Source organism: Lucilia sericata, unplaced genomic scaffold (assembly GCF_015586225.1).
Source record: "Lucilia sericata isolate MDLA Ls3-8-SP2 unplaced genomic scaffold, ASM1558622v1 Contig000797F_arrow, whole genome shotgun sequence".
Lineage (NCBI taxonomy): Eukaryota > Metazoa > Arthropoda > Insecta > Diptera > Calliphoridae > Lucilia > Lucilia sericata.
In genome coordinates, this window is record NW_023994789.1 from 1 (window position 1) to 15,993 (window position 15,993).

Here is a 15,993-nt window from a genome sequence, read left to right on the forward strand (position 1 = left end):
GTTTTAAAATTTAAAATTAAGAAATTATTTAACTAACTAACTAACTAACTAACTAACTAACTAACTAACTAACTAACTAACTAACTAACTAACTAACTAACTAACTAACTAACTAACTAACTAACTAACTAACTAACTAACTAACTACTAACTAACTAACTAACTAACTAACTAACTACTAACTAACTAACTAACTAACTACTAACTAACTAACTAACTAACTAACTAACTAACTAACTAACTAACTAACTAACTAACTAACTAACTAACTAACTACTAACTAACTAACTACTAACTAACTAACTAACTAACTAACTAACTAACTAACTAACTAACTAACTAACTAACTAACTAACTAACTAACTAACTAACTAACTAACTAACTACTACTAACTAACTAACTAACTAACTAACTAACTAACTAACTAACTAACTAACTAACTAACTAACTAACTAACTAACTAACTACTAACTAACTAACTAACTAACTAACTAACTAACTAACTAACTACTAACTAACTAACTAACTAACTAACTAACTAACTAACTACTAACTAACTAACTAACTAACTAACTAACTAACTAACTAACTAACTAACTAACTAACTAACTAACTAACTAACTAACTACTAACTAACTAACTAACTACTAACTAACTAACTAACTAACTAACTAACTAACTAACTAACTAACTAACTAACTAACTAACTAACTAACTAACTAACTAACTAACTAACTAACTAACTAACTAACTAACTAACTAACTAACTAACTAACTAACTACTAACTAACTAACTAACTAACTAACTACTAACTAACTAACTACTAACTAACTAACTACTAACTAACTAACTAACTAACTAACTAACTAACTAACTAACTAACTAACTAACTAACTAACTAACTAACTAACTAACTAACTAACTAACTAACTAACTAACTAACTAACTAACTAACTAACTAACTAACTAACTAACTAACTAACTAACTAACTAACTAACTAACTAACTAACTAACTAACTAACTAACTAACTAACTAACTAACTAACTAACTAACTAACTAACTAACTAACTAACTAACTAACTAACTAACTAACTACTAACTAACTAACTAACTAACTAACTAACTAACTAACTAACTAACTAACTAACTAACTAACTAACTAACTACTAACTAACTAACTAACTAACTAACTAACTAACTAACTAACTAACTAACTAACTAACTAACTAACTAACTAACTAACTACTAACTAACTAACTACTAACTAACTAACTAACTAACTAACTACTAACTAACTAACTAACTAACTAACTAACTAACTAACTAACTAACTAACTAACTAACTACTAACTAACTAACTACTAACTAACTAACTAACTAACTAACTACTACTAACTAACTAACTAACTAACTAACTAACTAACTAACTAACTAACTAACTAACTACTAACTAACTAACTACTAACTAACTAACTAACTAACTAACTAACTACTAACTAACTAACTAACTAACTAACTAACTAACTAACTAACTAACTAACTAACTAACTAACTAACTAACTAACTAACTACTAACTAACTAACTAACTAACTAACTAACTAACTAACTAACTAACTAACACTAACTAACTACTAACTAACTAACTAACTAACTAACTAACTAACTAACTAACTAACTAACTAACTAACTAACTAACTAACTAACTAACTAACTACTAACTAACTAACTAACTAACTAACTAACTAACTAACTAACTAACTAACTAACTAACTAACTAACTAACTAACTACTAACTAACTAACTAACTACTAACTAACTAACTAACTAACTAACTAACTAACTAACTAACTAACTAACTAACTAACTAACTAACTAACTAACTAACTAACTAACTAACTAACTAACTAACTAACTAACTAACTAACTAACTAACTAACTAACTAACTAACTAACTAACTAACTAACTACTAACTAACTAACTAACTAACTAACTAACTAACTAACTACTAACTAACTAACTAACTAACTAACTAACTAACTAACTAACTAACTAACTAACTAACTAACTAACTAACTAACTAACTAACTAACTAACTAACTAACTAACTAACTAACTAACTAACTAACTTAACTAACTAACTAACTACTAACTAACTAACTACTAACTAACTAACTAACTAACTAACTAACTAACTAACTAACTAACTAACTAACTAACTAACTAACTAACTAACTAACTAACTAACTAACTAACTAACTAACTAACTAACTACTAACTAACTAACTAACTAACTAACTAACTAACTAACTAACTAACTAACTAACTACTACTAACTAACTAACTACTAACTAACTAACTAACTAACTAAGACTAACTAACTAACTAACTAACTAACTAACTAACTAACTAACTAACTAACTAACTACTAACTAACTAACTAACTAACTAACTAACTAACTAACTAACTAACTAACTAACTAACTAACTAACTAACTAACTAACTAACTAACTAACTAACTATTACTAACTAACTAACTAATATATTTCTATAAACATATAAATACGTCTAGAATTCCATAAATACATTGAGAAACCGGAATATTTTATTTATTTTTTCAGCGGCCTATTTACTTTCGGCAATGGATACTTCCGCCAATCCCTGCGAAAATTTCTTTCAATATGCCTGTGGTACATGGAATAAAGTACACATAATACCAGAAGATCGTAGTTCAATAAGTACTTTTGAGGTGAGCAAAACAAAGCAAAACAAAAGACTCACCTTCTTAGCGCAAGTATTAAACATAATATGCATTTTAGGTTCTGGCCGACCAACAACAAGTTTTACTGAAAGGTGTTTTAGAAGAACCCATTAATGACATGGATAACCAGGCCACGATTAAGGCGAAAATGTTTTACAAAAGTTGCATAGATATACGTAAGTAAATTAATAATGTTAAGATAAATTAAACTATAAGTGGATCGAAACCACAATGGAATCGTTTTCGAATGCCAATTTACTTTTTAGTTTTACTTTGACTTTCTGAAATTGGAACTTATCTTAAACTAATTCTAATTCTCTCTCTCCCTAACAGCCCAAATACGCAAAATCGGCGAGGGCCGTCTTAAGAAAGTTCTAAAATCTTTGGGTGGCTGGCCGGTCATAGATCCCGATTGGAAATCACCCAATATGACAATTGAAGAACTAATAGGCACTCTAAGAGGCACATATGGCGAACCCGTACTAGTTGAGCTCTATGTGGGAGCAGATGATAAAAATTCTTCGATACATATTTTACAAATCGATCAATTTCCCTTAGCATTGCCTTCGCGGGATTATTATCTTAAGTCTAGCAGTGAGCATGATCTGAAAGCCTATCATCGTTATATGACCCAAACAGCCATTCTAATGGGTGCCAATCCTAAAACTGCAGCCGAAGAACTAAATGATGTTTTGCAATTGGAGGTGAAATTAGTGAATGCCACTTTGCCAGAAGCCGATCGTCATGATACCAGTGCCATCTATAGAAAAATCAGCTTAAAGGAATTACAAGAGGAAGTGCCGCAAATCAATTGGAATTTATTTTTACAGACCGCTTTGGGTAAAGAGATAATTTTAAAAGATAATGAGGAATTAGTTAGTTATGCCATGCCTTATTTGGTGGATATGGGTAAGATACTAAAGGAAACAGACGAAAGGGTTCTGCACAATTATGTGTTATGGCGTTTGGTTATGTCTATCATGACTCATATGATTGATGATTATCAAAAGGAAAGGGTAGAGTTTCGTAAAATTTTGTTGGGTATACAAACGGAAAGAGTGCGTTGGTCACAGTGTGTGGATTGGACAAATAAAAAACTGGGCATGGCTGTGGGTACTCTGTTCATAAGAGATAATTTCAATCAGAATAGCAAAGATACAGCTTTGGAAATGATTCATACGATAAGAGAGGCTTTCAATGAACTACTCAGTGAAAATCATTGGATGGATGATGAAACACGGGCGGTAGCCAAAGAGAAGGCAGATACCATGAATGAGCGCATAGGTTATCCGGAGATCTTAACAGATGCCAAGGAATTGGAAAAGGAGTTTGCAAATGTAAGTTTAAATTTCTTATAAAATAACTCTATTTGTTTTCATTTGCATTCCTTAACAGTTGACCATAGTTCCTGACAATTTTATGGAAAATGTCTTGAGTATTTTAAAATGGGAGTCGGAGAAAAATATGCAACTCTTAAGACAACCAGTGGATAAAGAAAAATGGACTACAGAGCCGGCAGTGGTTAATGCTTTCTATAATCCTAATAAAAACGACATAGGTAATGATTTATATATATAATTTTCCAATTTACTTAAACACTGATTTTCAACTTTTCTGGATTTCTTAGTGTTTCCTGCAGGCATTTTACAACCCCTGTTTTATAGTCAACATTTTCCTAAATCTTTAAATTATGGCGGCATAGGAGTGGTAATAGGTCATGAAATTACCCATGGTTTTGACGACAAAGGTAAATTGTAAAGGAATGACAATGTATTGCAAATGTTTATATTTGTTCCTTTAAAAGGACGCCAATTTGATAAGGACGGCAATATGATGCAATGGTGGAACAATGCCACCATAGAAGCCTTTCGTGAACGTACCCAATGTATTATAGATCAATATTCCAAATATAAAATCGATGAAGTGGGCTTGTATATGAACGGACGCATGACCCAGGGTGAAAACATAGCAGATAATGGCGGTTTAAAACAAGCTTTTAGGGTGAGTTTTTATAGAGTAATATTGAACATGATTCTGTAACTAAATTTCTTTTCTTCAAAGGCCTACAAAAAATGGGTACAACGCCACGGACCCGAACAACGTTTACCCGGCCTTAATCTAACACACGATCAGCTATTCTTTTTAAATTATGCCCAAATCTGGTGTGGTTCCATGCGTCCCGAAGATGCTCTTACAAAAATACGTTCCTCTGTACATTCACCTGGTTCAATTAGAGTTCTAGGTCCACTCTCAAATTCAAAAGACTTTGCCGAAGCATATCATTGTGAATTGGGTTCACCCATGAATCCCATCGAGAAATGCAGTGTGTGGTAATACCGAACAAAGTGTATGGTACAATGGACCCTGCCAAACGCTTAAAAATGGAAATAATTAACAGACTCCCACACAAACACATACACATATGTACTTAAAAATCACTTACACATACATAATCAAATCACTAAGCAACTAAAATCAAATAAATACTAATTAAGCGACAACAGGAATGAATAAAAGAAGAAACCCAACATGCATAAATACACAAAACTTCAATATCCCTTCAAATAAAACAAACAAAAAAAAAACAATGCATTATGAATTTAAGTAAATTAAAATAAAATAAATATAGAAACAAAAAATAGTCACACGATTTGTTATTTTTATGGAAAAACTCAAAAGTGATCGCTTTTATTTCCCACCAAAATCCAGTTTTTTGAGTGAAAACATAAAAGTCCATTTTTCTCGGAAACGGTAAGAGATAGAGACAAAACAAGCTAAATCTGTGATCACTTTCATTTCCCACCAAAATCCAGTTTTTTGAGTAAAAATCCAGTTTTTTGAGTGAAAACATAAAAGTCCATTTTTCTCGCAAACGGTAAGAGATAGAGACAAAACAAGCGAAATCTGTGATCACTTTCATTTCCCATAAAAACCCAGTTTTTTGAGTGAAAACATAAAAGTCCATTATTCTCGGAAACGGTAAGAGATAGAGACAAAACAAACGAAATCTGTGATCACTTTTATTTTCCACCAAAACCCAGTTTTTTGAATGAAAACATAAAGGTCCATTATTCTCGGAAACGGTAAGAGATAGAGACAAAACAAACGAAATCTGTGATCACTTTTATTTTCCACCAAAACCCAGTTTTTTGAATGAAAACATAAAGGTCCATTTTTCTCGGAAACGGTAAGAGATAGAGACAAAACAAACGAAATCTGTGATCACTTTTATTTTCCACCAAAACCCAGTTTTTTGAATGAAAACATAAAAGTCCATTTTTCTCGGAAACGGTAAGAGACAGAGACAAAACAAGCAAATTCTGTGATCACTTTTATTTTTCACCAAAATCCAGTTTTTTGGGTGAAAACATAAAAGTCCATTTTTCTCGGAAACGGTAAGAGATAGAGACAAAACAAGCGAAATCTGTGATCACTTTTATTTCCCACCAAAGCCCAGTTTTTTGAGTGAAAACATAAAAGTCCATTTTTCTCGGAAACGGTAAGAGATAGAGACAAAAAACCTTTTATTTCCCACCAAAATCCAGTTTTTTGAGTGAAAACATCCACTTTTTTGAGTGAAAACATAAAAGTCCAGTTTTATCGGAAACGGTAAGAAATAGAGACAAAACAAGCGAAATCTGTGATCACTTTCATTTCCCATAAATCCAGTTTTTTAGTGAAAACATATAAAAGTCCATTTTTCTCGGAAACGGTAAGAGATAGAGACAAAACAAACGAAATCTGTGATCACTTTTATTTCCCACCAAAATCCAGTTTTTTGGGTGAAAACATAAAAGTCCATTTTTCTCGGAAACGGTAAGAGATAGAGACAAAACAAGCGAAATCTGTGATCACTTTTATTTCCCACCAAAGCCCAGTTTTTTGAGTAAAAATCCAGTTTTTTGAGTGAAAACATAAAAGTCCATTTTTCTTGGAAACGGTAAGAGATAGAGATAAAACAAGCGAAATCTGTGATCACTTTTATTTCCCACCAAAACCCAGTTTCTTGATTGAAATCATAAAAGTCCATTTTTATGGGAAACGGTAAGAGAAAGAGACAAAACAAGCGAAATCTGTGATCACTTTTATTTCCCACCAAAATCCAGTTTTTTGAGTGAAAACATAAAAGTCCATTTTTCTCGAAAACGGTAAGAGATACAGACAAAACAAGCGAAATCTGTGATCACTTTTATTTCCCACCAAAATCCAGTTTTTTGAGTAAAAATCCAGTTTTTTGAGTGAAACATAAAAGACCAGTTTTCTTGGAAACGGTAAGAGATAGAGACAAAACAAGCGAAATCTGTGATCACTTTTATTTCCCAAAAATCCAGTATTTTGAGTAGAAATCCAGTTTTTTGAGTGAAAACATAAAAGTCCATTTTTCTTGGAAACGGTAAGAGATACAGACAAAACAAGCGAAATCTGTGATCACTTTTATTTCCCACCAAAATCCAGTTTTTTGAGTAAAAATCCAGTTTTTTGAGTGAAACATAAAAGACCATTTTTCTCGGAAACGGTAAGAGATAGAGACAAAACAAGCGAAATCTGTGATCACTTTTATTTCCCACCAAAATCCAGTTTTTTGAGTGAAAACATAAAAGTCCATTTTTCTTGGAAACGGTAAGAGATAGAGACAAAACAAGCGAAATCTGTGATGACTTTTATTTCCCACCAAAATCCAGTTTTTTGAGTGAAAACATAAGAGTCCATTTTTCTCGGAAACGGTAAGAGATAGAGACAAAACAAGCGAAATCTGTGATCACTTTTATTTCCCACCAAAATCCAGTTTTTTGAGTACAAATCCAGTTTTTTGAGTGAAAACATAAAAGTCCATTTTTCATGGAAACGGTAAGAGATAGAGACAAAACAAACGTAGTCTGTGATCCAGTTTTTTCAGTGAAAACACAAAATTCCATTTTTCTCGGAAACGGTAAGTGATAGAGACAAAACAAGCGAAATCTGTGATCACTTTTATTTCCCACCAAAATTCAGTTTTTTGAGTAAAAATCCAGTTTTTTGAGTGAAAACATAAAAGTCCATTTTTCTTGGAAACGGTAAGAGATAGAGACAAAACAAGCGAAATCTGTGATCACTTATATTTCCCACCAAAATCCAGTTTTTTGAGTGAAAACATAAAAGTCCTTTTTTCTCGGAAACGGTAGAGACAAAACAAGCGAATTCTGTGATCACTTTTATTTCCCACCAAAATCCAGTTTTTTGAGTACAAATCCAGTTTTTTGAGTACAAATCCAGTTTTTAGAGTGAAAACACAAAAGTCCATTTTTCTCGGAAACGGTAAGAGATAGAGACAAAACAAGCGAAATCTGTGATCACTTTCATTTCCCATCAAAATTCAGTTTTTTGAGTGAAAACATATAAAAGTCCATTTTTCTCGGAAACGGTAAGAGATAGAGACAAAACAAACGTAATCTGTGATCACTTTTATTTCCCACCAAAATCCAGTTTTTTGAGTGAAAACATAAAGGTCCATTTTTCTCGGAAACGGTAAGAGATAGAGACAAAACAAGCGAAATCTGTGATCACTTTCATTTCCCATCAAAATTCAGTTTTTTGAGTGAAAACATATAAAAGTCCATTTTTCTCGGAAACGGTAAGAGATAGAGACAAAACAAACGTAATCTGTGATCACTTTTATTTCCCACCAAAATCCAGTTTTTTGAGTGAAAACATAAAGGTCCATTTTTCTCGGAAACGGTAAGAGATAGAGACAAAACAAGCGAAATCTGTGATCACTTTTATTTCCCACCAAAACCCAGTTTTTTGAGTAAAAATCCAGTTTTTTTAATGAAAACATAAAAGTCCATTTTTCTCGGAAACGGTAAGAGATAGAGACAAAACAAGCGAAATCTGTGATCACTTTCATTTCCCATCAAAATTCAGTTTTTTGAGTGAAAACATATAAAAGTCCATTTTTCTCGGAAACGGTAAGAGATAGAGACAAAACAAACGTAATCTGTGATCACTTTTATTTCCCACCAAAATCCAGTTTTTTGAGTGAAAACATAAAGGTCCATTTTTCTCGGAAACGGTAAGAGATAGAGACAAAACAAGCGAAATCTGTGATCACTTTTATTTGCCACCAAAATCCAGTTTTTAGAGTGAAAACACAAATGTCCATTTTTCTCGGAAACGGTAAGAGATAGAGACAAAACAAGCGTAATCTGTGATCACCTTTATTTCCCACCAAAATCCAGTTTTTTGAGTGAAAACATAAAAGTCCATTTTTCTCGGAAACGGTAAGAGATAGAGACAAAACAAGCGAAATCTGTGATCACTTTTATTTCCCACCAAAATCCAGTTTTTTCAGTACAAATCCAGTTTTTTGAGTACAAATCCAGTTTTTAGAGTAAAAACACAAAAGTCCATTTTTCTCGGAAACGGTAAGAGATAGAGACAAAACAAGCGTAATCTGTGATCACCTTCATTTCCCACCAAAATCCAGTTTTTTGAGTGAAAACATAAAAGTCCAGTTTTCTTGGAAGCGGTAAGAGATAGAGACAAAACAAGCGAAATCTGTGATCACTTTTATTTCCCACCAAAACCCAGTTTTTTGAGTAAAAATCCAGTTTTTTTAATGAAAACATAAAAGTCCATTTTTCTCGGAAACGGTAAGAGATAGAGACAAAACAAGCGAAATCTGTGATCACTTTTATTTCCCACCAAAATCCAGTTTTTTGAGTGAAAACATATAAAAGACCATTTTTCTCGGAAATGGTAAGAGATAGAGACAAAACAAACGTAATCTGTGATCACTTTTATTTCCCATCAAAATCTAGTTTTTTGAGTGAAAACATAAAAGTCCATTTTTCTCGGAAGCGGTAAGAGATAGAGACAAAACAAGCGAAATCTGTGATCACTTTTATTTCCCACCAAAACCCAGTTTTTTGAGTAAAAATCCAGTTTTTTTAATGAAAACATAAAAGTCCATTTTTCTCGGAAACGGTAAGAGATAGAGACAAAACAAGCGAAATCTGTGATCACTTTTTGTGATCCAGTTTTTTGAGTAAAAATCCAGTTTTTTGAGTGAAAACATAAAAGTCCATTTTTCTTGGAAACGGTAAGAGATAGAGACAAAACAAGCGAAATCTGTGATCACTTTTATTTCCCACCAAAATCCAGTTTTTTGATTGAAAACATAAAAATCCATTTTTCTCGGAAACGGTAAGAGATAGAGACAAAACAAACGTAGTCTGTGATCACTTTTATTTCCCACCAAAATCCAGTTTTTTTCAGTGAAAACACAAAATTCCATTTTTCTCGGAAACGGTAAGAGATAGAGACAAAACAAGCGAAATCTGTGATCACTTTTATTTCCCACCAAAATTCAGTTTTTTGAGTAAAAATCCAGTTTTTTGAGTGAAAACATAAAAGTCCATTTTTCTTGGAAACGGTAAGAGATAGAGACAAAACAAGCGAAATCTGTGATCACTTTTATTTCCCACCAAAATCCAGTTTTTTGAGTGAAAACATAAAAGTCCATTTTTCTCGGAAACGGTAAGAGATAGAGACAAAACAAGCGAAATCTGTGATCACTTTTATTTCCCACCAAAATCCAGTTTTTTCAGTACAAATCCAGTTTTTTGAGTACAAATCCAGTTTTTAGAGTGAAAACACAAAAGTCCATTTTTCTCGGAAACGGTAAGAGATAGAGACAAAACAAGCGTAATCTGTGATCACCTTCATTTCCCACCAAAATCCAGTTTTTTGAGTGAAAACATAAAAGTCCAGTTTTCTTGGAAGCGGTAAGAGATAGAGACAAAACAAGCGAAATCTGTGATCACTTTTATTTCCCACCAAAACCCAGTTTTTTGAGTAAAAATCCAGTTTTTTTAATGAAAACATAAAAGTCCATTTTTCTCGGAAACGGTAAGAGATAGAGACAAAACAAGCGAAATCTGTGATCACTTTTATTTCCCACCAAAATCCAGTTTTTTGAGTGAAAACATATAAAAGACCATTTTTCTCGGAAACGGTAAGAGATAGAGACAAAACAAACGTAATCTGTGATCACTTTTATTTCCCACCAAAATCCAGTTTTTTGAGTGAAAACATAAAAGTCCATTTTTCTCGGAAACGGTAAGAGATAGAGACAAAACAAGCGAAATCTGTGATCACTTTCATTTCCCATCAAAATTCAGTTTTTTGAGTGAAAACATATAAAAGTCCATTTTTCTCGGAAACGGTAAGAGATAGAGACAAAACAAGCGAAATCTGTGATCACTTTTATTTCCCACCAAAATCCAGGTTTTTGAGTAAAAATCCAATTTTTTAAGAGAAAACATAAAAGTCCATTTTTCTCGGAAACGGTGAGAGATAGAGACAAAACAAGCGAAATCTGTGATCACTTTTATTTCCCACCAAAATCCAGTTTTTTGAGTGAAAACATAAAAGTCCAGTTTTCTTGGAAGCGGTAAGAGAAAGAGACAAAACAAGCGTAATCTGTGATCATTTTTATTTCCCACCAAAATCCACTTTTTTCAGTGAAAACATAAAAGTCCATTTTTCTCGGAAACGGTAAGAGATAGAGACAAAACAAGCGAAATCTGTGATCACTTTTATTTCCCACCAAAATCCAGTTTTTTGAGTGAAAATATAAAAGTCAATTTTTCTTGGAAACGGTAAGAGATAGAGACAAAACAAGCGTAATCTGTGATCAGTTTTATTTCCCACCAAAATCCAGTTTTTTCAGTGAAAACATAAAAGTCCATTTTTCTCGGAAACGGTAAGAGATAGAGATAAAACAAGCGTAATCTGTGATCATTTTTATTTCCCACCAAAATCCACTTTTTTCAGTGAAAACATAAAAGTCCATTTTTCTCGGAAACGGTAAGAGATAGAGACAAAACAAGCGAAATCTGTGATCACTTTTATTTCCCACCAAAATCCAGTTTTTTGAGTACAAATCCAGTTTTTTGAGTGAAAACATAAAAGTCCATTTTTCTTGGAAGCGGTAAGAGATAGAGACAAAACAAGCGAAATTTGTGATCACTTTTATTTCCCACCAAAATCCAGTTTTTTGAGTAAAAATCCAGTTTTTTGAGTGAAAACATAAAAGTCCATTTTTCTCGGAAACGGTAAGAGATAGAGACAAAACAAGCGAAATCTGTGATCACTTTTATTTCCCACCAAAATCCAGTTTTTTGAGTGAAAACATAAAAGTTCATTTTTCTCGGAAACGGTAAGAGATAGAGACAAAACAAACGTAATCTGTGATCACTTTTATTTCCCACCAAAATCCAGTTTTTTCAGTGAAAACACAAAATTCCATTTTTCTCGGAAACGGTAAGAGATAGAGACAAAACAAGAGAAATCTGTGATCACTTTTATTTCCCACCAAAACCCAGTTTTCGAGTAAAAATCCAGTTTTTTGAGTGAAAACATAAAAGTCCATTTTTCTCGGAAACGGTAAGAGATAGGCACAAAACAAGCGAAATCTGTGATCACTTACATTTCCCATCAAAATTCAGTTTTTTTTTTTTTTGTAGAAATCCAGTTTTTTGAGTGAAAACATAAAAGTCCATTTTTCTTGGAAACGGTAAGAGATACGACAAAACAAGCGAAATCTGTGAACACTTTTATTTCCCACCAAAATCCACTTTTTTGAGTGAAAACATAAAAGTCCATTTTTCTTGGAAACGGTAAGAGATAGAGACAAAACAAACGTAATCTGTGTTCACTTTTATTTTCCACCAAAATCCAGTTTTTTCAGTGAAAACACAAAATTCCATTTTTCTTGGAAACGGTAAGAGATAGAGAGAAAACAAACGTAATCTGTGTTCACTTTTATTTCCCACCACAATCCAGTTTTTTGAGTACAAATCCAGTTTTTTCAGTGAAAACATAAAAGTCCATTTTTCTTGGAAACGGTAAGAGATAGAGACAAAACAAGCGAAATCTGTGATCACTTTTATTTCCCACCAAAATCCAGTTTTTTGAGTAAAAATCCAGTTTTTTGAGTGAAAACATAAAAGTCCATTTTTCTTGGAAACGGTAAGAGATAGAGACAAAACAAACGTAATCTGTGATCACTTTTATTTTCCACCAAAATCCAGTTTTTTCAGTGAAAACACAAAATTCCATTTTTCTCGGAAACGGTAAGAGATAGAGAGAAAACAAACGTAATCTGTGTTCACTTTTATTTCCCACCACAATCCAGTTTTTTGAGTACAAATCCAGTTTTTTCAGTGAAAACATAAAAGTCCATTTTTCTTGGAAACGGTAAGAGATAGAGACAAAACAAACGTAATCTGTGATCACTTTTATTTCCCACCAAAATCCAGTTTTTTCAGTGAAAACACAAAATTCCATTTTTCTCGAAAACGGTAAGAGATAGAGACAAAACAAACGTAATCTGTGATCACTTTTATTTCCCAAAAATCCACTTTTTTCAGTGAAAACATAAAAGTCTATTTTTCTCGGAAATGGTAAGAGATAGAGACAAAACAAGCGAAATCTGTGATCACTTTTATTTCCCACCAAAACCCAGTTTTTTGAGTAAAAATCCAGTTTTTTGAGTGAAAACATAAAAGTCCATTTTTCTCGGAAACTGTAAGAGATAGAGACAAAACAAGCGAAATCTGTGATCACTTTCATTTCCCATCAAAATTCAGTTTTTTGAGTGAAAACATATAAAAGTCCATTTTTCTCGGAAACGGTAAGAGATAGAGACAAAACAAGCGTAATCTGTGATCAGTTTTATTTCCCACCAAAACCCAGTTTTTTGAGTAAAAATCCAGTTTTTTGAGTGAAAACATAAAAGTCCATTTTTCTCGGAAACGGTAAGAGATAGAGACAAAACAAGCGAAATCTGTGATCACTTTTATTTCCCACCAAAACCCAGTTTTTTGAGTAAAAATCCAGTTTTTTGAGTGAAAACATAAAAGTCCATTTTTCTCGGAAACGGTAAGAGATAGAGACAAAACAAGCGAAATCTGTGATCACTTTCATTTCCCACCAAAATCCAGTTTTTTCAGTGAAAACACAAAATTCCATTTTTCTCGAAAACGGTAAGAGATAGAGACAAAACAAACGTAATCTGTGATCACTTTTATTTCCCAAAAATCCACTTTTTTCAGTGAAAACATAAAAGTCTATTTTTCTCGGAAATGGTAAGAGATAGAGACAAAACAAGCGAAATCTGTGATCACTTTTATTTCCCACCAAAACCCAGTTTTTTGAGTAAAAATCCAGTTTTTTGAGTAAAAACATAAAAGTCCATTTTTCTCGGAAACGGTAAGAGATAGAGACAAAACAAGCGAAATCTGTGATCACTTTTATTTCCCACCAAAACCCAGTTTTTTGAGTAAAAATCCAGTTTTTTGAGTGAAAACATAAAAGTCCATTTTTCTCGGAAACGGTGAGAGATAGAGACAAAACAAGCGAAATCTGTGATCACTTTTATTTCCCACCAAAATCCAGGTTTTTGAGTAAAAATCCAATTTTTTAAGAGAAAACATAAAAGTCCATTTTTCTCGGAAACGGTGAGAGATAGAGACAAAACAAGCGAAATCTGTGATCACTTTTATTTCCCACCAAAATCCAGTTTTTTGAGTGAAAACATAAAAGTCCAGTTTTCTTGGAAGCGGTAAGAGAAAGAGACAAAACAAGCGTAATCTGTGATCATTTTTATTTCCCACCAAAATCCACTTTTTTCAGTGAAAACATAAAAGTCCATTTTTCTCGGAAACGGTAAGAGATAGAGACAAAACAAGCGAAATCTGTGATCAGTTTTATTTCCCACCAAAACCCAGTTTTTTGAGTAAAAATCCAGTTTTTTGAGTGAAAACATAAAAGTCCATTTTTCTCGGAAACGGTAAGAGATAGAGACAAAACAAGCGAAATCTGTGATCACTTTTATTTCCCACCAAAACCCAGTTTTTTGAGTAAAAATCCAGTTTTTTGAGTGAAAACATAAAAGTCCATTTTTCTCGGAAACGGTAAGAGATAGAGACAAAACAAGCGAAATCTGTGATCACTTTCATTTCCCACCAAAATCCAGTTTTTTCAGTGAAAACACAAAATTCCATTTTTCTCGAAAACGGTAAGAGATAGAGACAAAACAAACGTAATCTGTGATCACTTTTATTTCCCAAAAATCCACTTTTTTCAGTGAAAACATAAAAGTCTATTTTTCTCGGAAATGGTAAGAGATAGAGACAAAACAAGCGAAATCTGTGATCACTTTTATTTCCCACCAAAACCCAGTTTTTTGAGTAAAAATCCAGTTTTTTGAGTAAAAACATAAAAGTCCATTTTTCTCGGAAACGGTAAGAGATAGAGACAAAACAAGCGAAATCTGTGATCACTTTTATTTCCCACCAAAACCCAGTTTTTTGAGTAAAAATCCAGTTTTTTGAGTGAAAACATAAAAGTCCATTTTTCTCGGAAACGGTGAGAGATAGAGACAAAACAAGCGAAATCTGTGATCACTTTTATTTCCCACCAAAATCCAGGTTTTTGAGTAAAAATCCAATTTTTTAAGAGAAAACATAAAAGTCCATTTTTCTCGGAAACGGTGAGAGATAGAGACAAAACAAGCGAAATCTGTGATCACTTTTATTTCCCACCAAAATCCAGTTTTTTGAGTGAAAACATAAAAGTCCAGTTTTCTTGGAAGCGGTAAGAGAAAGAGACAAAACAAGCGTAATCTGTGATCATTTTTATTTCCCACCAAAATCCACTTTTTTCAGTGAAAACATAAAAGTCCATTTTTCTCGGAAACGGTAAGAGATAGAGACAAAACAAGCGAAATCTGTGATCACTTTTATTTCCCACCAAAATCCAGTTTTTTGAGTACAAATCCAGTTTTTTGAGTGAAAACATAAAAGTCCATTTTTCTTGGAAGCGGTAAGAGATAGAGACAAAACAAGCGAAATTTGTGATCACTTTTATTTCCCACCAAAATCCAGTTTTTTGAGTGAAAACATAAAAGTTCATTTTTCTCGGAAACGGTAAGAGATAGAGACAAAACAAACGTAATCTGTGATCACTTTTATTTCCCACCAAAATCCAGTTTTTTCAGTGAAAACACAAAATTCCATTTTTCTCGGAAACGGTAAGAGATAGAGACAAAACAAGAGAAATCTGTGATCACTTTTATTTCCCACCAAAACCCAGTTTTCGAGTAAAAATCCAGTTTTTTGAGTGAAAACATAAAAGTCCATTTTTCTCGGAAACGGTAAGAGATAGGCACAAAACAAGCGAAATC

The 15,993-nt window shown here is 32.5% G+C and overlaps 1 protein-coding gene across 1 annotated transcript; it reads left to right on the forward strand.

The window, feature by feature from the left end:
* The first annotated feature begins 2,605 nt into the window (after positions 1-2,605).
* On the forward strand, positions 2,606-5,350 carry LOC119608150 (neprilysin-1). Its single transcript, XM_037962442.1, has 7 exons — positions 2,606-2,753; positions 2,824-2,941; positions 3,099-4,102; positions 4,161-4,323; positions 4,393-4,512; positions 4,570-4,766; positions 4,827-5,350. Exons 1-7 carry the CDS (start codon positions 2,646-2,648, stop codon positions 5,097-5,099), a joined length of 1,983 nt encoding a protein of 660 aa, XP_037818370.1. The 5' UTR covers positions 2,606-2,645; the 3' UTR covers positions 5,100-5,350.
* The last annotated feature ends 10,643 nt before the right edge of the window (positions 5,351-15,993 follow it).

Excerpts from the sequence above, each read along its gene's own strand:
- LOC119608150 (XM_037962442.1), top strand. The coding sequence starts at position 2,646 with ATGGATACTTCCGCCAATCCCTGCGAAAATTTCTTTCAATATGCCTGT. Across the intron at positions 2,754-2,823 it reads GTTCAATAAGTACTTTTGAG|GTTCTGGCCGACCAACAACA; the intron begins GTGAGCAAAACA and ends TATGCATTTTAG. Across the intron at positions 4,103-4,160 it reads TGGAAAAGGAGTTTGCAAAT|TTGACCATAGTTCCTGACAA; the intron begins GTAAGTTTAAAT and ends ATTCCTTAACAG.